Below are 24,999 nucleotides of genomic sequence, written 5' to 3'. Positions count from 1 at the left end.
AACAGAAAGCATCGCCTTTATGTGTTCTTGCCAAAAAAATATTGAGAACCTGAATCTATTCTAGCCTCTAGACCTCACTTCCATTTTACAGGAAACACAGGAGATACACATAAATTAATCACAAAAAATGAGAATGTGGGGCATTCATTAAGACAACTCACCTAGTCTCTTCACAGTCAATATCACAAATAAAGGGGTTGAGGGAGAGGATAGATTTTGTAGATTAGAAGTGACCAAATGTTAGAATAATGATAATGTAATTTTTTTTAAGAAATGTTATTGTTTGAAGCTACATATTGAAGTATATATAGATGAGATATCAGGAATTTCCTTAAGTGATTCAGGGTCTGGATGTAGATGGAAACATAGATTAATGGCTACTAGTTGATTATTGGATCTGAATGATTGCATTGAAATTCATTTTATTTACTCTTCTGTCTACTTTTGTACGTATTTGAAATTTTCCATAATAAAATGGTAAAAGACTAAATACAGTGGGTGAACCTTGACTGGATTCTGGCTTGGGTTGACAAAAAGCCAACTAGCTATAACACCCATTTTGAAATAAGAAAATTTGAGTATGGACTAGATAATAGGTGTTTTGATAATTTACTTAGGTTTGAAATTGTGGTTATGTAAGAAGGTCCTTATTATGAGGCACAAACTCAAGTAATAATGGTAAAGTGCCAAGTTGTGCCATTTACAGCTTTCATATGTTCAGTTTGGGGTGCCTGGCTACCTCAGAAGAGCATATGACTCTTGGTCTCAGAGTCATGAGTTCGAGCCCCACTTTGGGTATAGACATTAAACAAATTTTTAAAAATATAAAACAAAATGTGTATAATGTACATAAAATAGCATCTGTGCATCTGTACATCTGATGGAGTAGAACAAATACGGCATCATTAAAAATTGTTGAATCTTAGGGGCGCCTGGGTGGCTCAGTCAGTTAAGCGTCTGACTTCAGCTCAGGTCATGATCTTACAGTTCATGAGTTCAAGCCCCGCTTTGGGCTCTGCACTGACAGCTGACAGCAAGGAGCCTGTTTTGGATTCTGTCTGTCTCTCCACCTCTCCCCTGCTCATACCCTTTCTCTCAAAAATGGATGAATAAACATTTTTAAAAAACCCTTTGAATCTTAAAGTTGAGAGTTTATAAATGTTTATTATTCTACTTCAGTTTTTCCGAACTTAAATAATTCATAATAAAAAGGGAGCAGAAAAATTGTTTTGGTCTTCATGAGAATAGAGAAATGCGGCAGTAGTTTGGATGCAGGGTGGTGAATGAAAAGATGCACTCACAAGTGACTGGCCGATTCTTAGGATAAAAAATTGCAGGTGGTGAGGCACTTGGCTGGCTCAGTCAGTGGAGCATGTGACTCTTGATCTCTGGGCTTTTAAGTTCCAGCCCCATGTTGGGTGTAGAGATTACTTAAAATCTTTAGGGGTACCTGGGTTGCTCAGTTAGTTGAGCCTCCAGTTCTTGATTTTGGCTCAGGTCACGATCCCAAGGTTGTGTGCTGTGCATGGAGTCTGCTTAAGATTCTCTCTCTCCCTCTCCCTCTCCCTCTCTCCTGCCTCCCCCCACCCCATAAAGAAATAAACTTTTTTTTAAATAAATAAATACGGACTACCTGGGTGGCTCAGTCCATTAAGCATCTGACTTTGGCTCAGGTCATGATCTCGTGGTTCGTGGGTTTGAGCCCCACGTCGGGCTCTGTGCTGACAGCTAGGTCAGAGCCTGGAGCCTGCTTTGGGTTCTGTGTCTCCCTCTCTCTCTCTGCTCCCCTGCTCACACTTTGTCTCTCTTTTTCCCAAAAATAAATAAAGATTAAAAAATTTTAAATAAATACAATAAAATCTTTAAAAAAAAGAAAAAGGAACTGCAAGTGGTGAGATTCCTGAACTATTCCTGAGCTACTGCTGGTTTTAGCTACCAAAGTTGTAATTCAACAGTACCAAAACAAAATTTTGCCATCAGCTTCATATGCATTCACAGTAATTATATACTAGGTAGACCAGCAAGAAGACAGGCAAAATTTAAACCAGTCTATGTTTTATTTGGTAAGAAACTGAGCCAGGTAAGTTTTGGAAGAACCTTTTTGAAAATGTTCAAATNTGAGAGACTCTTGAATGCTGAGAACAAACTGAGGACTGATGGATGTAGGGGGGAGGGGGGAGATGGGCATGGAGGAGGGCACTTGTGGGGATGAGCACTGGGTGTTATGTGGAAACCAATTTGACAATAAACTATTTGTAAAAAAAAAAAAAAAATGTTCAAATTTACCTCTGTTACTTGTATTCTGTGTTGTCTTCCCACCCTTCCAGTTCCATCATGGCTGACTTTGTTTTTGAGGAATTTTGATTTAATTGATTCTGATTGTATAGGTGGTTACATAGTGTCAGATGTACTTTAGGTTTGGGCTTATTTGGATTTGTGGTCTAGGGAGAAAAGTCACTGCAAAGAAAAACCTGTACTATGAAAATGAGTTCCTAAAAATCAGATATGGTGGATAGAGGGGAGATCTCATAGACAAACATCTTGGCAAAGTTTTCAGTTGCTCCCTCTTCATATGAGCACTAATTAAAGAATCGATTGCCAGTAATTCTCAAGTTAAAATGACTAAGTACGTAGATCAGTATAGACAGAACCCAGTCTAACGGCAGGAGCCAAATTGAATAGAATTATATNGGTGGGGGGGTGGAAAGAAGTAGTTCTCAGAGGCTGTATGCAAAGTGCAGGCCTTTAGAATTAGAGGGTCTAGATCCCAGTCCTGGGTCCACAATTTAATAGAATGATCTTGTGTAAGTCACAATACCTCTGAACCTGGCTTCTTAGCTATTAGTTGCTATTTAATTACTGTCCTCAAACCAAGAGTTTAAAACAGCTGATTTCACCCCAGCCCCTGTCAGATTTTGTTTGGCTGACACAATGTTGTAAAAACTGACTATGAAGGCAGCCCCTGGTGTAATATTATAACTGTCCTGTAAAACTGTCTTTACCTTTTAAGGCATTTGAGTTTGTGTTTAACTGAAATTCTTGGGTGTGAGCAGATATGTTTATCGGTGACAGAGTAACCCCTAGCTGAGAATTCTGATGGATTTGCTGCTACCAATAGTTTTCCCTTTTCAGGAAATGAGAAGAGCCTGGAGTTTGGGATCAAATAGGTCAAGTTTGTTGGATTAGCTTCCTGGCTTGTTACTTACCCCCCGAGTCTCACTTTTCTCATCTGTAAAATGGATTCTCAGGATTGTTGTGAAGATCAGAGATTATGTCTACAAAAAACTTGGCACATTAGCAATGGTTACTAGCCTGCTAATAAGCTGCTAACACCGTGGACTCTATATCCTGGTACACTCTTACTCCTTTCTTTTCTTTAAATGTTCATTTATTTTTGAGAGAGAGTGAGCATGAGCAGGGTAGGGACCGAGAGAGGGAGAGAGAATCCCAAGCAGGCTCTGTGCTGTCAACCCTAACTCGGCTTGGCTCAGTCCCATGAGCCATCCTACGAACCCTGAGATCATGACCTAAGCCAAAATCAAGAGTCAGACACCTAGCAGACTAAGCCACGCAGGTGCCCCTCCTTTCCTTTTTTTTTTTAATGTTTTTTATGTTTCGTTTATTTCTGAGAGAGAGAGAGACAGCGTGAGCAGGGGAGGGGCAGAGAGAGGGAGACACAGAATCTGAAAGCAGGCTCCAGGCTCTGAGCTGTCAGCACAGAGCCCGACGCGGGGCTCGAACCCACAAACCATGAGATCATGACCTGAGCCGAAGTCAGGTGCTTAACCGACTGAGCCACCCAGGCGCCCCCCCTCCTTTCCTTTTAATTAACTGGAATATGGCCATAGTGGGGGTTTTGTTTTTGTTTTTAAAAAAATTTTTTTAATATTTAATTTTGAAGGAAAGAGAGACCGAGTGTAAGCCAGGAAGGGACAGAGAGAGGAAGACACAGAATCTGAAGCACGCTCTAAGCTCTGAGCTGTCAGCACAGAGCCCGATGTAGGGCTTGAACTCAAGAGCTGTGAGATCATGACTTGAGATGAAGTCAGAAATTTAACTGACTGAGCTACCCAGGCACCCCTGGCCATAGTGTTTTAACCCAGGAATCTTTTTTTTTTTTTTTCCCCTGAAAGCCCTTGCATAAGCAAGGGAGGGACAGACAGAGAGAATCCCAAGCAGGCTCTGCACTCTCAGCATAGAGCCTGTGCAGGGCTCCATCTCAGGAACTGTGAGATCATGACCTGAGCTGAAGTTGGACACTTAACTAACTGAGCCACCCAGGGGCCCTTAACCCAGGAATCTTATGGTGATGCGTATTTATTTGCTAGATTAATTCCTAGTGAAAGGTATGAAAGGCCAACTGAAAAAAGTCTTCAGCTTAGGAGGAATCAGGTTTCTTTCTTGAAGGAAGAGGCTTTAAAGTGGGAGATAACCATTTATCTCTTTTATCTCTCTTCCCAGTGTCATTAGGTTGCCTTTTTACCCCCTCTCCCCAAGTAACCTTTAAGGGCATCATGATGAGTTGTAAAGCTTCCTAATTGTAGCATATGCCCAACAGTGAGGCTGTGTGATTTAAAGCCTTAGCTCATTCTTGATGCCCAGGCAGCTACAGTAACATTTCTTTAGAAAACCTCCTTCTGCAGAGGCGCAGCACCCACTCAGCTTAACACCAGGACAAGGGAAATAATTTGGAAAGACTTGACTGCTTAATAGTGTTCCGGGTCCCATCTTGTTTGAAGATTGCCAGGTCATTACCTAGAAAATAATAGTAGTTCCCTTTTCTTCTAAATATAGCTCTTTTGGGCTTTTCTAGGCACATGTCTTCAAGTGATTGCTTGGTAGCTTTTTGAAGTACGGACCATGAACATAAAGGTTTGATTTGGAAAGTCCTAGAGCCTGCAAGTGTACAGGATGTGAGCTTGAAGGTCTAGTAGTAACATTCCTGTCCCATACACAGGACAGCTGGCTATATGTAGTATGCCTTTTTCTGAGAACAGGTACGTAATTTTAAGGTTTTATGAATCTCAAAAGAGACTCCAGGGGTGCTGATGGCTCAGTCAGTTAACCATCCAACTTCGGCTCAGGTCATGATCTTGCAATCCGTGAGTTCGAGCCCCACCTCTGGGCCTGGAGCCTGCTTCAGACTGTGTCTCCCTCTCTCTCTGCCCTATCTATGTCTCTCTCAAAAATAAACATTAAAAAAAAAAGGAGACTCCGGTTTTATCAGAGCTCATATTATTTTGCTAGGTCTACCAAAACAAAGTACCACAGCCAGGATGTCTTAAACAACAGGAATTTATTTTCCCACAGTTCTGGAGGCTAGAATTCTGAGATCAGCAGGGTTGGCTTTTTCCAAGACCTTTTTCCTCTTTGGTTTATCAATAGCTGTGTTCATGTTCACATGATGTTCTCCCTCTTTGTGCAGCTGTATCTTAATCTTCTCTTTATAAGGACACTAGTCATACTTGGATTAGGGCCTTATCCCAATATCCTCACCTCTTTAAAAAGACCCTGTTCACCGGGACTTCAATATATGAGTTGTAGGCAGGGTACAATTCAGGCCATAACAGGGTCTTTGCCTGTTTTGTATTATTATTACTGCTTGCCTCTTGGTTCCAGAAGTTTAGAGACTGCACAGCAACATTAGCCATTTATTTCCTAGAAATGGGAGGTACAACTTCAAGGACCTATTCACTTTGAGAGAATTCCTTGACTAAGAAAACCCAAAGGCTGCCTAAGACAGTCATATGCTAGAAGAGGTATGTTTGTATTCCGGATTCTTAATCCAGTCCCAGCACGTAAGGGAGTGCATGATGAAAACAAACCCTTCGCCTGCTGGTCCCTGAATGAGAATCCAGCATTCCTTTGGTTGCTGGTTCCAGATATGTTTCTGTGATTATTCCTTCTTCCAATCTAACCCGCCCCGCCTGGCTTCTCCAGTGAAGTCATAAGCAAATATTTGTGATGGTTTCTTGTCACCGTGGTGACTAAGGCACAGCCTGGTTCTCCTTCCAGCTTTGTTGTCAGCTTTGCCCGAAGGAGGGGACAGCCCTCTGGGAGAGAGCCCAGGCTCAGAGTCATGAGAAACCATGTGTCAGGTAATGGGGGACAGCACACAGTCCTGCCTTCAGAATCTGTCCTGTGCCATTAGCCTCCAGGCACAGGAGTCATTAGTAATCCCAAAGGGAGGCCACTGCAGTCCCCTAAAATTGTTTTTTTTTTTAATTTTTTAAAAAATGTTTTTTATTTTTTTCTGAGAGAGAAAGAGAGACCGCATGAGCAGGGGAAGGTCAGAGAGAGAGAGAGGGAGATGCAGAATCTGAAGCAGGCTCCAGGCTCTGAGAAAATTTATTATTATTAAAACAAAATTTTAGGGGCATCTGGCTGGCTCAGTCGGTTAAGCGCCTGACTTCAGCTCAGGTCATGATCTCACGGTTCGTGGGTTCGAGCCCCGCATCGGCCTCTGTGCTGACAGCTAGCTCAGAGCCTGGAGCCTGCTTCAGATTCTGCGTCTCCCTCTCTCTCTCTCTGACCTTCCCCTGCTCATGCTGTCTCTCTTTCTCTCTCAGAAATAAAAAACATTTTAAAAAAATAATAAATTCACTTGGGCTTTGCCGAGTGGGTATGGAGACTTGCACATTTTAAGCTCCTACTGCTGCAGTTGGCTCACCAGGCTACTTTACAGAATGACGGAGGTGCCTTCTCTGAAGTTTCATTTCCTCAGTTTCTCTAGCTCCGGAATTCAGCTCTTTCTTCAACTTCATTTTCATTTCTCTTTCACTCAGATACTCTTAATAGACTCCCCCCCACACACCCATTTGTGTACTTCCTTATTCTGTTTCCACCCCCAACATGATTTCCTGGTTGAAGAAGCAGCCTACATCATCTTAGGAGATTTCTTTATAAAATCTCTCTACAATCCCCCCAGGCACTCTAGAAAGGGGGCAGTCTTAGAGATAGTTGTACTTTCTGTGTACCTATAAAACCTATTTTTCACCCATTAGCAATAGTCCTGATAATTTCCAGTTAGAAATTTAGAGAATTTGGAACGGCTTCTAAAGAGAGACTAAGTAAGCCTTCCTTTATTTGTGGGTTAACATAATCAGCTTCACTGTCATCAGTTTTTTAAAACATTGAGATTGTTTTAAAAATGTAAATACTGGGTAAGTTATGATAAAGCCCCACTTGCCACGGGAGGAGACAGGAATGAGACATGGAGGAAGATGTGTTACACCCAGAGGTCTCCGAGAGGAAGCCACTGCATGCATGCAGGGTCACAGAAGAAAGCACCAGGTGGTTAGGAGGCAGAGGGTCAGGGGCAAGCCCATTTAGGTCAGAGCCTTTATTTAAAAAAAAAAAAAAAAAAAGTTTATTTTTGAGGGAGAGAGAGAGAGCGGAGCGCACACAAGCAGGGCCAGGCAGAGGGGGACAGAGGATCCAAAGTGGGCTTCATGCTGACAGCAGCGAGCCCAATGTGGTGCCCAAACCCACGAACTGAACCAAACAGTGAGATCATGACCTGAGCTGAAGCTCAACCCTAGGCCAGAGACTTAATTACGGTTTCTGAGGGAAAGTGAAAGCAGGGCAGAGTAAACAGTTTAGGACTGGCTACTTTGAATTAATCCAAAGGATTTTGGCCTTTAGGAGTGGTCTCTACTTGCCTGCTACCTGGCCAAGGGTGATTCAAGTGGAGGAATATGGTCTCCTGGGCCTCCAGGCAAGGTAGAGAGATAGGGCTCTGCTATTAGGCAAGTTGTTGCCTTTAGGCCTTAACTAGCTATGGGAGGGGCAGCCTTTCCCTGGGTCTGTAAAAGGCCCCAAATGCCAAAACATCGAGAACACAGTGTAATGGGCACCTGAATGACTCCATTGCTTAAGCATCTACTCTTGGTTTTGAGTCAGGTCATGATCTCACAGTTCATGAGTTTGAGCGCCAAGTCAACTTTTTTTTTTTTAATGTTTATTTATTTTTGAGAGAGAGAGAGAGGCAGAGCATGAGGAGGGGAGGGGCAGAGAGAGAGGGAGACACAGAATCGGAAACAGGCTCCAGGCTCTGAGCTGTCAGCACAGAGCCTGATGCAGGGTTCGAACTCATGAACCGTGAGATCATGACCTGAGCTGAAGTCGGACGCTTAACCGACTGAGCCACCCAGGTGCCTCCCCAGGTCTTTTTTAAGTGCCAACACTTAAAAAACAAACAAACAGAAAATAAGAAAATAGAGTTAATATAATTGGCCCTGTAACTAGTGAATGCAAATAGACAAATATGGAATCTAAAAAAAAAAAAAACATTTAGAACAAGGATTCAGTGTCAGTTTTAATTAGAGGAGGTATGCTGCAATTAAAACTTTGGTAAAATATAACACAATTCATCATCTTTACTTTTTAAAAAAGTTTATTGATATATTTTGAAAGAGAGCACACACACAGAAGGGAGATAATCCCAGGCAGACTCACACGGGGCTCAAACTCAATGAACGGTGTGATTGTGACCCGAGATGAAATCAAGAGTAGGACGCTTAACCCACTAAGTAAGCCACCCAAGCGCCCCTGCATTTGAACCATTTTTAAGTGTTCAGTTAAGTGGTACTAATTACATCTACAGTGTTGTGCAACCACCACCACAATCCATTTCCTAACTTTTCACCACCTGAAACAAGCTGTGTACCCATTAAGCAGTAATTCCCTATTTTCCCCTCTTTGTAGCACCTGATAACCTGTGTCTCTATGAGTTTGACTGTACCAGGTACCTCATAAAAGTGGAGTCTATAATATCTGTCCTTTTGTGTCTGGCTTATTTCACTTAGCATACTGTCTGCAGAGTTTATCCATGTGTCAGACCTTTATTCCTTTTTATGGCTGAATAATACTCCAGTGTATATATATGCTCCATTTTATTTATCCATTCAGCTTTTGGCTATTTTGAATAATACACCTTGAGTACTGGCATATAGTAGCTGACTGAGTCCCTGTTTTCAATTTTTTTAAAAAATGTTTTGAGAGAGAATGTGTGCTTGAGAGCGGGGGAGGGGCATAGGGAGAGGGAGACACAGAATCCAAAGTGGGCTCCAAGCTCCCAGCTGTTAGCACCAAGCCTGATGCAGGGCTCAAACTCAGGAACTGTGAGATCATGACCTGAGCCGAAGTCGGACGCCTAACTGACTGAACCACCCAGGCGTCCCATTCAATTTCCTTAGGTATACAAAAGTGTAGAATTTATAGTCCCACCAGCAATGCACCAGATGCCAATTTCTCCACATCCTTGGCAACACTTGGTTGGCATTTGTTTTCTTTTGTCTTTTTTATAGCCATTTATTAGGCATGAAATCAGATCTTCTTGTAGTTTTGGGATTTTTAAAAAATGTTTATTTTTGAGAGAGAAAGAGAGAGACAGCACAAGCAGGGGATGGGCAGAGAGAGAGAGGGAGACACAGAATCCAAAGCAGGCTCCAGGCTCTGAGCTGTTAGAGCCGGAAGCAGGGCTCAAAATCACAAACCACAAGATCATGACCTGATCCAAAATCAAACTCTCAGCCAACTTAGCCACCCAGGTGCCCCTGTAGTTTTTTTTTTTTTTTTAATGTTTATTTATTTTTGAGAGACAGAACATGATCAGAGGAGGGGCAGAGAGAGAGGGAGACACAGAGTCCAAAACAGGCTCCGGGCTCCTAGCTGTCAGCACAGTTTTGACATGGAGTTCAAACTCACGGACTGCAAGATCATGAACTGAGCCAAAGCCTGAAGCTTAGCCGACTGAGCCACCCAGGCACCCCTCATTGTTTTGATTTGCATTTCTCTTAAGACTCTGTTGAGCATTGGAGCTCCTGGGTGGCTCAGTCAGTTAAGTGTCTGACTTCGGCTCAGGTCATGATCTTGTGGTTTGTGGGTTCGAGCCCCTCGTCGCTCTCTGTGCTGACAGCTAGCTCGGAGCCTGGAGTCTGCTTCGGATTCTGTATCCCCCGCCCTCTCTGACCACTCCCCTGCTCATGCTCGCTCTCGCGCTCTCTCTCTTTCTCAGAAATAATAAAACATTAAAAAAATTTTTAAAGATAAGACTCTGTTGAGCATCTTTTCATATGCATATTAGCCATTTAAGTATCTTCTTTAGAGAAAGGTGTACAGATCATTTGCCCATTTTTATTTTATTTTATTTTTTTAAAAAAATTTTTAATGTTTTATTTATTTCTGAGAGAGAGTGTGTGAGCAGGGGAGGGTCAGAGAGAGAGGGAGACACAGAGTCTGAAGCAGTCTCCAGGCTCTGAGCTAGCTGTCAGCACAGAGCCCGATGCAGGATTTGAACCCACAAACCCACGAACCGTGTGATCCTGACCTGAGCCAAAGTCGCAAGCTTAACTGACTGAGCCACCCAGGCGCCCCATTTGCCCATTTTAAAATTGGGTTGTCTTTTTGTTGTTGAACTGTAGAAATTCTTTGTATATTCTTGGTGTTAATCCCTTATTAGATATATGACTTGGGAACAATTTTCCCGTGCTGTAAATTGTCTTTTCACTTTTCTTGTTAATGTTTTTGTTACTTGTGCTTTTGATGTCATCCTAAAAGAATCTGTTGCCAAGTCCAAGGCCATCAAAAGTTTTTTCTATGTATTATTCTAACCATGTTATGGTCTTAGCTTGTATTTAGGTTGTTGATCCATTTTGAGTTAATTTTTGTGTATGGTGTAAGCCTGGGGTCCAACTTCATTCTTTTAGATTTGGAAATCTAGTTGTCCCAGCAATATTTTTTGAAGAGTATTCTTATTCCATTGAATGGACTTGACACTCATCAAAATTATTTGGCTAGCCATAGATGTGTGAATTTATTTCTACACTCTTGAGTTTTATTCTATTTGTATGTTTATCTTTATGCCAGTACCACACTACTCTGATTACTGTAGCTTTGTAGGAAGTTATAAAATCGGGAAGTATGAGGGTTCCAACATTATTATTTAAGAGTATGTTGTTAGTGGGGCGCCTGGGTGGCTTAGTCGGTTAAGCGTCCGACTTTCGCTTAGGTCATGATCTCACGGTTCGTGGGTTCGAGCCCCGCGTCGGGCTCTGTGCTGACTGGCAGCTCAGAGCCTGGAGCCTGTTTCAGAGTCTGTGACTCCCTCTCTCTCTGACCCTCCCCTGCTTACGCTGTCTCTCTCTCTCTCTCCTAGAAATAAATAAAACATTAAAAAAAAAATTTTTTAAAGAGTATGTTGTTAGTTTCCACATATTTGTGAATTTCTAGCTTCTTCGTTCTGTATGGTCAGAGAAGATACTTTGATTTCAGTCTTGTAGAATTTATTGAGACTCTTTGTGGCCTAATATGGTCTATCCTGGAGACTGTACCATGTACACTCGAGAATGTATATTCTGCTATTGTTGGGTGGAGTGTTCTATATGTCTTTTTGGGTCTAGCTGATTTATGTTGCTGAAGTCCTCTGTTTCCTTATTAATCTTCTATTTAAGTATTCTGTCCATTGAAAATGGTGTATTGAAGTATCCAAATATTATCATAGAACTGTTTTTCCCTTCACTTCTGACAGTGTTTGTTTGCTTCATATATTTTGGGACTCTGTTTTGGTGCACATATGTTTTATAATTACTATATTTTCTTGATGAATTGACCCTTTTATCAGTAATTAATATTGTCCTTTATCTCTTATAACAGTTTTTGACTTAAAGTTTTTTGTCTTATATTAGTTAGCTAACCCAGCTCTCTTGGTTACCATATGCTTGAAATATTTTTTTCCACTCATTTGCTTTAAACCCGTTCATTTCTTTGGATATGCAGTGTTTGTAGACAGCATATAATAATTCAGGAGTTTAATCCATTTACATATATTACTGATAAGGAAGGACTTCTGGCATTTTACTCTTTGTTTTCCTTATGTCTTCTACTTTTCTGTCCCTCTCTTCCTCCAATTACAGCCTTTTGTGTTTAATTTTTTGTAGTGAATGGTTTTGATTCTGTCCTCATTTCCTTTTGTGTATATTTTTTATTTCTATTTTGCATATATATATTTAGATAGTGTGGTTACCATGGGGATTATGTTTAACATTCTAAATTTATAGCAGTATAGCTTGAATTGGTACCAACTTCAAAAAATCTGTTTCTGTACAGCTCCAATTCCCTGTCACAAATTACATCCTTTTTAAAAAATTTTTTTAATGTTTTATTTATTTCTGAGAGAGAGAGAGAGAGAGAGAGAGAGAGCGTGAGCAGGGGAGGGTCAGAGAGGGAGACACAGAATCCGAAACAGGCTCCAGGCTCTGAGCTGGCTGTTAGCACACAGCCTGACACAGGGCTCGAACCCATGAACCTTGAGATCATCAACTGAGCTGAAGTCGGACGCTTAACCGACTGAGCCACCCAGGTGCCCCACAAATTACGTCTTTAAATATACCCATTATATTCCCAGAAACATACATAGATTTGTAATTATTTTATACACTTGTTCTTTAAATAATGTAGGAAATAAAAAGTAGAGTTACAAACCAATAATACTGATTTTTATATTTACCTATGTAGTTACCTTTATTGGCTTCAGATTACTGTGTAGTGTTCTTTCATTTCACATCATTTTCAGTTTGAAGGACCCCCTCTAGCGTTTCCTGTGAAGCAGGTCCTGTGGTAACACACTATGTCAGCTTTTGTTTATCCAGAAATGTCTTAATTTCTCCCTTGTTTTTGAAGCACAGTTCTGTCAGATGTAGAATTCTTTGGCTTTTTCCCCACCCCCCTCCTTTCTCTCAGTTCTTTAAATATGTCATCCCAATGCCTTCTGGCCCGCATGGTTTCTAATGAGAAATTGGCTTGTATGTGATGAGTCACTTCTCCCGTGTTGCTCTCAGGATTCTGTCTTTGGCTCTCAGTAGTTTGATTATGTGTCTAGCTGTGGATCTGAGTTTATTTTCCTTGGGATTCACTGAATATCTTTATGGGTAGATTCGTGTCTTACATTGAATTTGGGAGGTTTTGTACCATTATTTCTTAAATTCTTTCTGTCCTTTTCTGTTTCTTTAACTCTCATAAGACTTTTTGGATATGCTTGTTGGAATTCCATGTACTCCCCTGGCATGTTACTTTTACTCTTTCCTTTCTGTTCCTCAGAGTGCATACTTTGTTTTCTTGTCTTCAAGTTTTCTGATTCTGCTGTTTGCTCACATGTGCTATTGAACCCCTGTAGTGAATTTTTCATTTTAGTTATTGTACTTTTCAACTCTAAAATTTTTTTTTAATTAATTTATTTAAGTAATCTCTATGCCCAGAGTGAGTCTCAAACTCACAACCCTCAGATCAAGAGTCACATGCTCCTCTCAACTGAGCCAGTCAGGTGCCCCTCAACTCCAGAGCTTCTGTTTGATTCTTTTTCTATTTGTCGTTACTGTCATTTTGTTCCTGCATTGCTTTCCTGATTTCCTTTCATTGTTTTTGTTTTGTTTTAGTTCTTTGTATTTAAGACAGTCATTTGTAAGTCTTTGTCTAGTATGTCCACCATCTAGGCATTTTCAGGGATAGTTTCTGTCAATTTATTTTGTCCCTTCGAATGGGCCATACTTTTCTGTTTCTTTATATGTGGTTATTTTTTTAAATTAAAAACTGGAAATTTGAATATTATAATATTGTAAGTCTGGAAATGTTTATTTGACATGTGTGCTTGTTTTTCCTTCTTTACCTGCCTTCTTTTTTATTATTTTTTATGATTCCATTTTATCTTTATTATTGGCTTATTACCTTCAAACAAGTTTCTTAGGGGCGCCTGGGTGGCTCAGTCGGTTGAGCGTCTGGCTTCGGTTCAGGTCATGATCTTATGGTTAATGGGTTCAGGCCCCGTGTCAGGCTCTGTGCTGACAGCTAGCTCGAATAAAAACAGAAATAAATAAAAAACATTAAAAAAAAATAAAGAAGTTTCTTAATGGGATGACTTTATATGTACTAACATGTTTACCATTTCTAGTATCCTTCCTTTTGTGAAGATCTGAGTTACCATCTGGTATCATTTTCCTTCTACTTAACTGTAGTATTTCTTCTTTTTTTTTTTAATGTTTATTTATTTTTGAGAGAGAGAGAGAGACAGTGTGAGTGGGGTAGGGGCAGAGAGAGAGGGAGACACAGAATCTGAAGCAGGCTCCAGGCCCTGACCTGTCCGCACAGAACCCAATATGGGACTTGAACACACAAACCGTGAGACCATTACCCATGCCGAAGTCAGACACTTAACCAGCTGAGCCACCCAGGCACTCCAACTGTAGTATTTCTTTAGTTTGTATCTGCTAGAGTCAAAGTCTCAGGTTTTGTTTGAAGAAGTCTATTTCTTCTATTTCACTTTCATTTTTTGAAAATATTTTCATTGGGTATAGAATTCTAGTTTGACAAGTTTCCTTCAGTACAATTTGGTATTTCATTATCTTCTGACTTGCATAGTTTCTTTCTTTTTTTTCTTTTTTAAGTTTATTTATTTATTTTGAAGGAGAGATTGGGGCAGGTATAGAGAGAAGGGGGGTTGGGAGTGGAGAGAATCTGGAGCAGGCTCCACACTGCCAGCATGGAGCCCAATGCGGGGACTTGAATGGTGAGATCATGACCTGAGCTGAAACCAAGAGTCAGTTGCTTAACCAACTGAGCCACCTAGGCCCCCCTGACTTGCATAATTTCTGGCAAGAAGTCAGGTCATTCTTCTCTTTCATCTTCTGTATGTGATGAGTCATTCTACCTGTTTTTAAGATTTTCGTTATCACCGGTTTTCAGGAATTTGACTATGATGTCCCTTAGTGTGATTTTCTTTGTTTTTACCATACTTAAGGTTTATTATGGTTTCTTGGGTTTGGGGATCAAATTTGGAAATTTTTCAGTCTTTGTTTCTTTGTAAGTTTTTTGTCTCCTTTCCTTGCTCCCCACTTTTTCCCCTGTGAATCCAGCTACAGATAAATTAGGCCATTTGATAAACATCACATAAGCCACTGTGGCATCATTTTTGGTCTGTCTTTATTTTTCTTCTTACTGTGGGTGTGTCACATTTTCCTGCTTCTTGCCATATTTACAAGTTTTTGATTGGATTTTTGATGTAATTTATATTGTCTTTTTTTAAAGGATGTAGAAATTTATAGGCAGTTGTTATATTCTGCTCAGTTGATCAGTTGAAGTGTTGTTTAGAAGCTTTGTTAGTAGTCCTGTTTAGGGAATTTTTTTCCCTAAATTTTATTTATTTAAGTAATCTCTATACCCTTTGTGGGGCTTGAACTTTCACACCCAGGATCAAGAATAGCACACTCCTCTGACTGAGGCAGCCAGGGACCCCCTAAGGATAGTTTGATCTCACTATTAAGGCATAGCCCTTTTAGGATCCTCACTGAATGCCCTGAGTGATCAGGGAGGAATCTCCATTCTGATTCATCAAATGTTATCCAGCCCTGGAAAGTGTTGGAGCTCTGGAAACTGTTGAGTTTACAGCTTCCCCGTTGCTCTTTGCCTGACTCATGAAGCTTCTTCACCTGACACCTGTACATCCTTAGTCTCTATCACAGATTTAAGGATTCCCAGGCAGATTTCCTGACCTTTTTTTTCCCCTGTGTATCTCGCTCTTCTCTGGAATTCTGCCTCACAATTTCCAGCTCTTAATCTCCTTGACTAAGTGATTAACTAGTAAATTTGCTTTGCTTTTTGGTAGCCCTCTCCCTGTTCAGTGGTCTAGAACATGCCTCCAGGCAGAAAGCCAAGGAGCTAAGTTAGGGCTCACCCTCTTGGGGATCACAGGTTTTCATTGTCTTGTGTCCAATATCTGAAACAAATTTACAACAAGAGGGTAAATCCAATCCCTGTTACTCCACCGTGGCTGGAGTGGAAGGGATAGCTATATTTATAATGCCTAGCAAAATAAAACAAAAAGCACTGTTAAGGAATAATTAAAAACAAAAAACCCAAAAACACCAGGAAGACAGACTTCTAAATGTATGTACCTCTAATATAATTGTCTTGAAATATATAAAGCAAAATAAAACTACAGGGTGAAATGGATACATTTACTGTTGATAAGTCAAGAAAAAAATTAGTAAAGTAATAGAAGAGTTGAATAACAAGGTGAACAACTTGATTTAATGGACATATGGCTTATAAAATGCCATGTGCAATTATTAAAGAATACAGATTCTTCTTAATCACACATGGGGCACTTATATAAATTGAATAAATCTTAAACCAAAAAAGCAAATCTTCAATATAGATGGTTCCTGGCTTATTTTTTAATTAATTAATTTATTTAATGCTTATTTATTTTTGAGAGAGCATGAGTTGGGAGGGGCAGAGAGAGGGAGACACAGAATCTGAAGCAGGCTCCAGGCTCTGAGCTGTCAGCACAGAGTCCGACACAGGGCTAGAACACAGGAACTATAAGATCATGACCTGAGCTGATCATGACACCCAACTGAGCCACCCAGGCACCCTGATGGTTCCTGACTTATGATGGTTCAACTTAGAATTTTTCGACTTTACTATGATAGGAAAGTGGAAACACATTCAGTTGAAGCATTACTTTGAATTTTTATCTTTACTCGGGCTGTTGACATATGGTACAATACTCATTCCTAATCCTGGCCGGCAGCAGTGAGTCACAGCTCCCAGGCAGCCATGTGATCACAGGGATAAACAACTGATAAACTTACAACTATTCTGCACCCATACAAACAATCTTTTGTTCACTTTCAGTGTAGTAGTCAGTAAGTTACATGAGCTAGTGAATATGTTAGTATAAAATAGGCTTTGTGTTAGATGATTTTGCTTGCCCAACTATAGGCTAATATGAGTGTTCCAAGCACATTTACGGTAGGTTAGACTGAACTGTGATATGCAGTAGGTTAGGTGTATTAAATGCATTTTTAAAAAATATTTTTATTTATTTCTAGGAGAGAGAGAGAGAGAGACAGCATGAGCAGGGGAGGGTCAGAGAGAGAGGGAGACACAGACTCCGAAACAGGCTCCAGGCTCTGAGCTCGCAGTCAGCACAGAGCCCGACGCGGGGCTCGAACCCACGAACCGCGAGATCATGACCTAAGCGAAAGTCGGACACTTAGCCAACTAAGCCACCCAGGCGCCCCTTAAATGCATTTTTGACTTAACGGTATCATCATCTTAACAGTGGGTTTATAAGGACATAGCCCAATCGTAACTCAAGGAAGATCAGTAAATTTAAAAGACTCCTTGAGTCTCTGATCACAGTGTAATTAATTATATTAGAAATAAATAACAGAGGGTGCCTGGGTGTCTCAGTCGATTAAGCGTCTTAGGCTCGGGTCATGATCTCATGGTTCATGAGTTCGAGCCCTGTGTTGGGCTCTATGCTGACAGCTCAGAGCCTGGAGCCTGCTTTGGATTCTGTGTCTGACTCTCTCTGCCTCTCCCCCACTCATGCTCTGTCCTTCAAAAATAAATAAATGTTAAAAAAAAGTTTTTCTTAAGAAATAAATAACAGAGGGGCGCCTGGGTGGCTTAGTCGGTTAAGCGTCCGACTTTCACTTAGGTCATGATCTCGCGGTTCGTGGGTTTGAGCCCCGCGTTGGTCTCTGTGCTGACTGCCAGCTCGGAGCCTGGAGCCTGTTTCGGAGTCTGTGTCTCCCTCTCTCTCTGACCCTTCCCTGCTCACACTGTCTCTCTCTCTCTCTCCTAGAAATAAATAAAATAAAATAAAAAATTTAAAAAAAATAACAGAAAAGTAAGTTCCCAAACATTACTGATTAAAAAAAAAAAAAAAAACTCATGGTTCAAATAAAACCATTGGAAATTTTGGTATTCAGAAGTGAGTTGCAATGAAAATATTATTATGAAGGAAATTAAAAATAGGAAGATAATAAGCAAAATACAAAGTCTGAACATTAATAACTTGGGTATACAGTTTAGAAAGAAAAGTAGAAAGGAGAATGAAATCATACAGTAGAGAGAGAGGATTAACAAAGGCAAAACTTGGATCCTGCCATTTGCAACACCGTGGATGGAACCGGAGGGTATTATGCTGAGTGAAATAAGTCAGTCAGAGAAAGACAGATAGAGCCTGCTGTGGATCCTGGATCTCCCTCTTTCTCTGCCCCTTCCCTGCTCAAGCTCCGTCTCTCTCTCTCAAAATTAGTAAATGTTTAAAAACAATACATAAACATGATACGTAAACATACATAAAAATAAAGTGAAATGAAAGGCAACATGATACTAGTTCATCAAGTTTAACATTTACATGCCTACCACCCAGCAGTTAATTACTTAGAGTCCTCAAAGGATCTGGGAAATATTTCAGAGGGCTTGCAAAGTTAAGAATAAAATGTTATTTGCCAATTCAAAATGGATCAAAGACTTAATTGCTAAAAATTGAAGCAATGATTTTTTTGGATATGCCAGCAAAAACACAAGCAACAAAAACAGAAATAAACAAGTGGGTCTGCATCAAACAAGAAAGCTTGAACTAAACTGAAAAGCTTCTGTACAACAGAAGAAACAGTCAACCTATAGGATGGGAGAAAATATTTGCAAACCATGTATCTGAAAATGAGTTAGTATCCAAAATATATAAGGAGCTTCTACAACTCAATAACAACAACAGCAACAAAACAAATACTCCAATTAAAAATGGGCAAAGGACCTGAATAGACATTTTTCCAGAGCAGACATAGAATGGCCAACAGGTGCATGAAAAAAAAGTGCTTAACATCACCAGTCATCAGGGAAATCCAAATCAAAACTGTAGTGAGATACCACCTCACACCTGTTAAGATGGCTATTATAAACATAATTAAATAAAAAACAAGCTAAAGGGCAGCTGGCTCAGTTGGAAGAGCATGCAACTCTCCATCTCAGGGTCATGAGTTCAAGCCCTGCATTGGGTGTATGGATTACTTAACTGGATAAATAAATAAAAACTTTTAATAAAACCCAAGAGGAAACAAGTGTTGGCAAGAATTTGGAGAGAAGTGAAGGCTTATACACTGTTGGTTAAGAATATAAATAGGGGCACCTGGCTGGCTCAGTTAGTAGAGCGTGCAAGGGGAGTTCAAGCCCCACATTGGGGGTAGACTTTACTTAAAAAATAAAAGTAAAAATTTTTTAAAGAATGTATTTTTTTAAATAATTTTTATTTTATTTGTTTTTAATGTTCTCATTTTTGAGAGAGAGAGAGCATGAGCAGGGGAGGGTCAGAGAGAGGGGGAGACACAGAATCTGAAGCAGGCTTCAGGCTCTGAGCTAGCTGTCAGCACAGAGCTGGACGTGGGGCTCTAACCCACACACCGGGAGATCATGATCTGAGCTGAAGTCGGACGCTTAACCAACTGAGCCACCCAGGCGCCCCTAAAGAATGTAAATAGGTGTAGCTACTCAAAAAATTGAGTAGGTACCTCAAAAAATAGAACTATCTTATGATCCATCAGTCCCACTTATGTTAAATCCAGTCACTGTGTCAGAGAGATACCTATGCCCTCGTGTCATTGCAGCATTATTTACAGGAGCCAAGACATGGAAACAACCTAAATATCCCATCAAGGGATGAATGGATAAAGAAAATATGGTGTATGTATACACAATGGAATATCATTTGGCTATAAAAACAAAGAAATCATACCATTTGTGGCAATATGGATGAATCTTCAGGTTACATGCTAAGTGAAATAAATCGAAAAGAGAAAGACATATACAAATACATGTATGTGTAGAATCTGAAAAGACCAAACTAGAAACCGTAGATTGTAGGTACGGTGCCTGGGTTGCTCCTTCAGTCAAGCATTTGACTCTTAATATCAGCTCAGGTCATGATCTCCAGTTTGTGAGATCCGAGCTGTCAACGTGGAGCCTGCTCTGGATTCTCTCCCTCTCTCTCTCTCTGCCCTTCCCTTGCTTTCACTCTCTGGATAAATAAATAAACTTAAAAAAATAAAAACGATGTTAGAGATCACTTATGTCTCAATATAGCTGGAAAAAAGTGTAAAGACGTTATTTGCCATTTTTACTATTTTGACATTTGCACTGCAAAAGTAGTACAAAAGCATCGATGGGGGAAACTTCTGGTGTCTTAGCACAAATCAAGACAGGAGAACCAAAGTATACTAGTAGTCTGTGTATTTGCCACTAGCTCACTCACTGTTGGGGGGAAAAAACCTGCTGTGTCTTTGATGAAACAGTATTAATCCAACCTTTGAAAATGTGTCTGAAGGAAAATCGTCTAGCTAAATAAGATGCCTTATAAATTGACACTGTTTTTCAGGAATAAAGAGGCCAACCAGAAAACAGACATAGAGAACAAACTGATGGTTAGCAGAAGGGAGGTGATGGCGGGGGGATGGGTCAAATAGGTGAAGGGGACTAAGAGCACACTTCCTTGGTGAGCACTAACTAATGTATACAATCTTTGAATCACTATATTGTACGCTGACATAACACAGTAATTAATGGAACACTACTTGTCAACTATACAAGAATTTTTTTTTTAATTGGCACTATTTTTACTTGAATGAATGACAGACTATTATTCAGACTTAGATACTGGACAGATGTTTTCTCAAAATGCATGCATTTCAGGATAGTGGTTTCCTTTTGGCTGGAGTTGGAGTGGGGCTGGAGGAGCCCACGATAGAGTGAGAGCCCACAAGTAGATTCAGATATATTGGTAATGCTCTAGTTTAGATTTGGTGGTGGGTTTACAGATGTTCATTGTATTATTTTGCTTGGTAACAACATTATATTTCATCTTTTTGGTTTTATCAAATATTACAGAGTAAATTAAAATTTTTTAATTTGAAAAATAGATGGTGGACGTTAAAGATAGCTTAGTATCTCACTCAATTAGATGTATTTGAGTTTATTGAGCAAGTCAAGTTTTCTCTGTTGTCATAGAGGTGATCGTAACTTGTGGTCGTTTATCATATGGCCTAGCATTGTTCTAATACTTCACAGTATTCACCTGTTTAATCCTTCGCACAACTCTCTGAAGTAGGAATAGTTATGTCCCTGTTTTAAAGATGAGATGTCAGGTGCTAAGTTACTGATATTATCAGCCCTCCTTGAGGAGCTTCAGACCCCCTGAGTAGGGGAGGTTGGGAGGTCAGGTGCCTAGTGAAAAGGAAATGCTGTCCTCTTAAGAGCCTTTGTATTTTTATCTTCTCTTTTTCTAGAGACTATGGCGAGCCCAGGGAAAGACAATTATCGAATGAAGAGCTATAAGAACAATGCCCTAAACCCTGAAGAAATGAGACGAAGAAGAGAGGAAGAGGGCATTCAGCTCCGGAAGCAGAAGCGGGAGCAACAGGTAGGTTCACCTGAATATGCCCAAACGTGCTGTTCAGGGAAATGATCCAGTTGCCTTGGTTGGGCTCCTTGCATTTCTTTTTCCTTTCCCCTTAGGAAAACAGCTTAGCTCTGTAGGCCACCCATCCAGCTTTCTTTATTGTAGAGAGGTGTGGGGAGCTTTGAAGAAGAGAACCAGTCCCTTGCTCATTTCCCATATTTTAGACATCATGTATGTCTTCTGTACAACCTTCTAATCCTAGCCCCTGTTGCCTTCTCTCTTCTTCACCCCTATAGTCAGCGTTAGGCCTGGCGCCTTAAGAGGTTCCTCGGCTATTCTGGACTGGCTTCCTTCTGTGTCTTCAGTCCAGTCTTTGTCAGTCTCCCTAGGACTGAGACTGTATGAGTGCCTCATCAGCTGTGCTCCGGCCTACACCACCACCAGATTGGTGCCTTGCCCTGCTCGGGATGCAGTCCCCTAACCTGCTGCTGCCCATCCTCTTGCTTTGCTGTTACTCCTTTCCTTCAAACCCTTTTACATCTATCACCTTTTACACAAAGGGCACAGAAATCTTTAAATGGTCTCTTAGGGGCACCTGGCTGGCTCATTCGTTAGACCATGCAACTCTTAATCTCAGAGTCATGAGTTCAAGCCCCACGTTGGGCATAGAGCTTACTTTAAAAAAAGAGAATGTTCTCTTAAAAACTTCAGTTAGATATAACACAGTAAAGGCCTTGGATATCTTCCACTGTCCATATATTAAGCTTGGCATTGTCGCAACTATCCTAGCATTTCCTTGGCAGTTATTACCATAATTTAACATTGGATTGATCTTTGTTTTCTTTATTACAGTGAGTAGTTTTACCACTATATCTTTTCTTTTACTTTCAGCTTTTTAAACGGAGAAATGTGGAGCTGATTAATGAAGAAGCCGCCATGTTTGACAGTCTCCTCATGGACTCCTATGTGAGCTCTACCACTGGGGTAAGGCCCTTGCATGTGCTTCAGGCAGGCCTGCGAAGTACCAACATCTACAAAACGGGCAGTTCACATCATCTAGTAGCTTTGGCAACAACCATGCTAAGCTTTTTCTTCCATAGGCCCTTTTGTAGCTGGTCAGCTTAAAGAATTGGTAGGGTTAGATGGAGACACCGGAGAAAATATTTTAAGGGACGCCATCATCTGCCTCAGAGGTTAGGAATCATTCGAATGTCCCAACTTGAAGCAGCCGTAAATTAAACAAACACCTTCTCCTGAGCCTGCTGTTACGCCATCCTCGTGCCCCCAGGTCCTTAGAAAGCAGGAATGTGTGCTCATATCTTGCTCTGGTGTTGGTTTGCCAAGTCTTAAATCTGTCGTATGTTCTAGGAGAGCGTGATCACACGAGAGATGGTGGAGATGCTCTTTTCTGACGATTCTGACCTGCAGTTAGCAACCACCCAGAAATTCCGGAAACTGCTCTCCAAAGGTACCAAGCCCGACCTTCCCCGTGGAGGCCCTACATGACTTAACCTTTTGTTTCCTTTCACTGATCTCATCTGCTGCCCCCCTTCACTCACTCTGCTCTAGCCATAATGCTTCAGTTCCTTGGACAAGCCCGGCACATTCTTATCTTTGCTCTGGCTGTTCCCTCTGCCTGATACCTTCTGGTCGCAGATGTCTGGGACAACTCCCCACTTCCCTGATCATATTCTGGGTTCTCAACAAGCCTACTCTGATGCCGTATATAAAAAAACAGATAGATCCCCTTCACTCTCAGTTTTTTAATCTTACCCTGCCCTACCTCTTCTTCTTGTCCCATTACACATATTAATATAATAGAAAGTCTCTCCTTGTTAGGACATGAGCTCTGTAAGGGCAGAGACATTTGACTGTGTTCACTGTGGTGTCCTCAGTACCTAGAACTGGCACATAGTTTGTACTCAATAAAGATTTTATGTCTGATAGGAAAAATACTTCTTGTCTCAGTAAATGAAGCAGTCCTGCCAAGAAAAGAATGATCTTCTTAGAAGGGAAATATTTAGACAAGGGTTGCCCATTTCTTGGGCTTTCTTTTCCTTAATCCCTCGCTTGCTTAGTTTCAGGAAGCCAAAGGCAAGTATACGTAAATTAAGGATTGGTTTTCTCTTTAGCATCCCAGCCGTATCACACACTTCAAAGATCACCAATTATTGTGAAAACCACCTCGCCAAAAAGGAGTTTGGGAATGTTGATAAGGACAGTCAGGACTCCCTAGGAAGGATGATGGACTGACCCCAGTGGATGCACCAGCCAAAACCTCTCTTGACTTTCTCTCCTTCCTTTCTCCCTCTTCCAGAGCCTAGTCCTCCAATAGATGAAGTTATCAACACTCCAGGAGTGGTGGATCGGTTTGTAGAGTTTCTGAAGAGGAATGAGAATTGTACGTTACAGGTGAGGCTGGTGTAGCAGGGTACCGGATGAAGGCCCCTTTTCCAAGAAATTTTAGTGGGGTGTTTCTATAGATGCATCTCTAAGGAAATAGACAAGTAATACGAGAAATTATTTAAGAGATGCCTCAGAGGTCTTGGCCTCAAATAAGAGAGCCAGAATCTCGTCTCTAAAACAGTCTCAGAGGAAGGACAGAAGAATAGGACAGGCTGAGTATTCAGTTATAAATCAGAGGTTCTAGGGGTGCCTGGCAGGCTCATTCAGTAGAGCATGCAACTCTTGTTAGTTCGAACCCCACCTTGGGTATAGAGTTTACTTGAAATACATATATCTAAATGTTTATATATCTCTTAATGATCTAGTACTTTTTTTTTTTTTAACATTTATTCATCTTTTGAGAGAGAGCGACCGTGCAAGCAGGGGAAGGGGGGAAGGGTAGAGACGAAGACACGGAATCTGAAGCAGGCTCCCGGCTCTGAGCTGTCAGACAGAGCCCGATGTGGAGTTTGAACTCACAGACTGTGAGATCATGACCTGAGGCAAAGTCAGATGCTTAACCTGCTGAGCCACAGAGGCACCCCAGTGATCTAGTACCGCTAATTACCTGTGTGACCAAGGCAAATCATTTAGCTTCTCTGGGTCTCTCTTTTCAGAAATGGGTAATGAGCAGTGCTCATAGAACTTAACCAGAAACTCAGCTGAAAGGGACTTTGAGACACACATGTCACTCTAATCCTGGTTTCAGAAATGAAGAATGCAAAGCTCAGGAAATAAAGCAATTTGCCAAAGGACTCAGGTGCCACGGTAGTGCAGAACTAGACTCGGGACCATTGAAGCCCGGGTCCACTCTTCCCATTGTGTCACTTCACTGCCCATACTGCATTATGAATTTAGTGTTTTGTCAGGGGCAAGAGGCTTACTGCTCTCAACCAGCTGTTAGGCATGGCCGCTCTGTCTGGAAGGACTTCTCAGTCATGGCTTAATCTCACTTTCAGTTTGAAGCTGCCTGGGCTCTAACGAACATTGCCTCCGGAACCTCTCAGCAGACCAAGATTGTCATTGAAGCAGGGGCTGTCCCCATTTTTATAGAGCTGCTTAACTCGGACTTTGAGGATGTACAGGAACAGGTAATGCTTAATTACAAGTTTGGCTTAATTCGTGACAGTACCTGTGTCATAACATACATTCGGTCTTTGCCCCCGGTTCCTAAAAATTCTAAAAGCCTTGGAATTTTCTGAGTGATAGGAGGGTCTTTTGTTATTTATAATGGAACACACCCAATGAGATGACTGGGTGGGGCCACTAGATAGCCTCCTGATGAGGGGGGTGGTCATCAGAACTCAGACCCC

At 41.0% G+C, this 24,999-nt stretch overlaps 1 protein-coding gene across 2 annotated transcripts in view; it reads left to right on the top strand.

Moving 5' to 3' along the window:
• Positions 1–24,999, top strand: part of KPNA6 (karyopherin subunit alpha 6) — a 51,798-nt gene that overhangs the window by 19,934 nt on the left and 6,865 nt on the right. The window contains exons 1-6 of one of the 2 annotated variants that reach the window (XM_077763530.1): positions 6,043–6,098; positions 21,129–21,262; positions 22,133–22,225; positions 22,610–22,709; positions 23,559–23,653; positions 24,646–24,777. In XM_077763530.1, the coding sequence (XP_077619656.1) occupies positions 6,080–6,098; positions 21,129–21,262; positions 22,133–22,225; positions 22,610–22,709; positions 23,559–23,653; positions 24,646–24,777 (573 nt within the window). In that variant the 5' untranslated portion in view covers positions 6,043–6,079. Of the gene's footprint in view, positions 1–6,042; positions 6,099–21,128; positions 21,263–22,132; positions 22,226–22,609; positions 22,710–23,558; positions 23,654–24,645; positions 24,778–24,999 lie in introns of those variants that run through there. The other variant, XM_077763531.1, reaches the window with a different exon arrangement.

The sequence above is a fragment of the Crocuta crocuta genome, unplaced genomic scaffold (assembly GCF_008692635.1).
Source record: "Crocuta crocuta isolate KB4526 unplaced genomic scaffold, BGI_CrCroc_1.0 scaffold214, whole genome shotgun sequence".
Lineage (NCBI taxonomy): Eukaryota > Metazoa > Chordata > Mammalia > Carnivora > Hyaenidae > Crocuta > Crocuta crocuta.
This window is presented reverse-complemented; position numbering and strand designations above follow the sequence as displayed.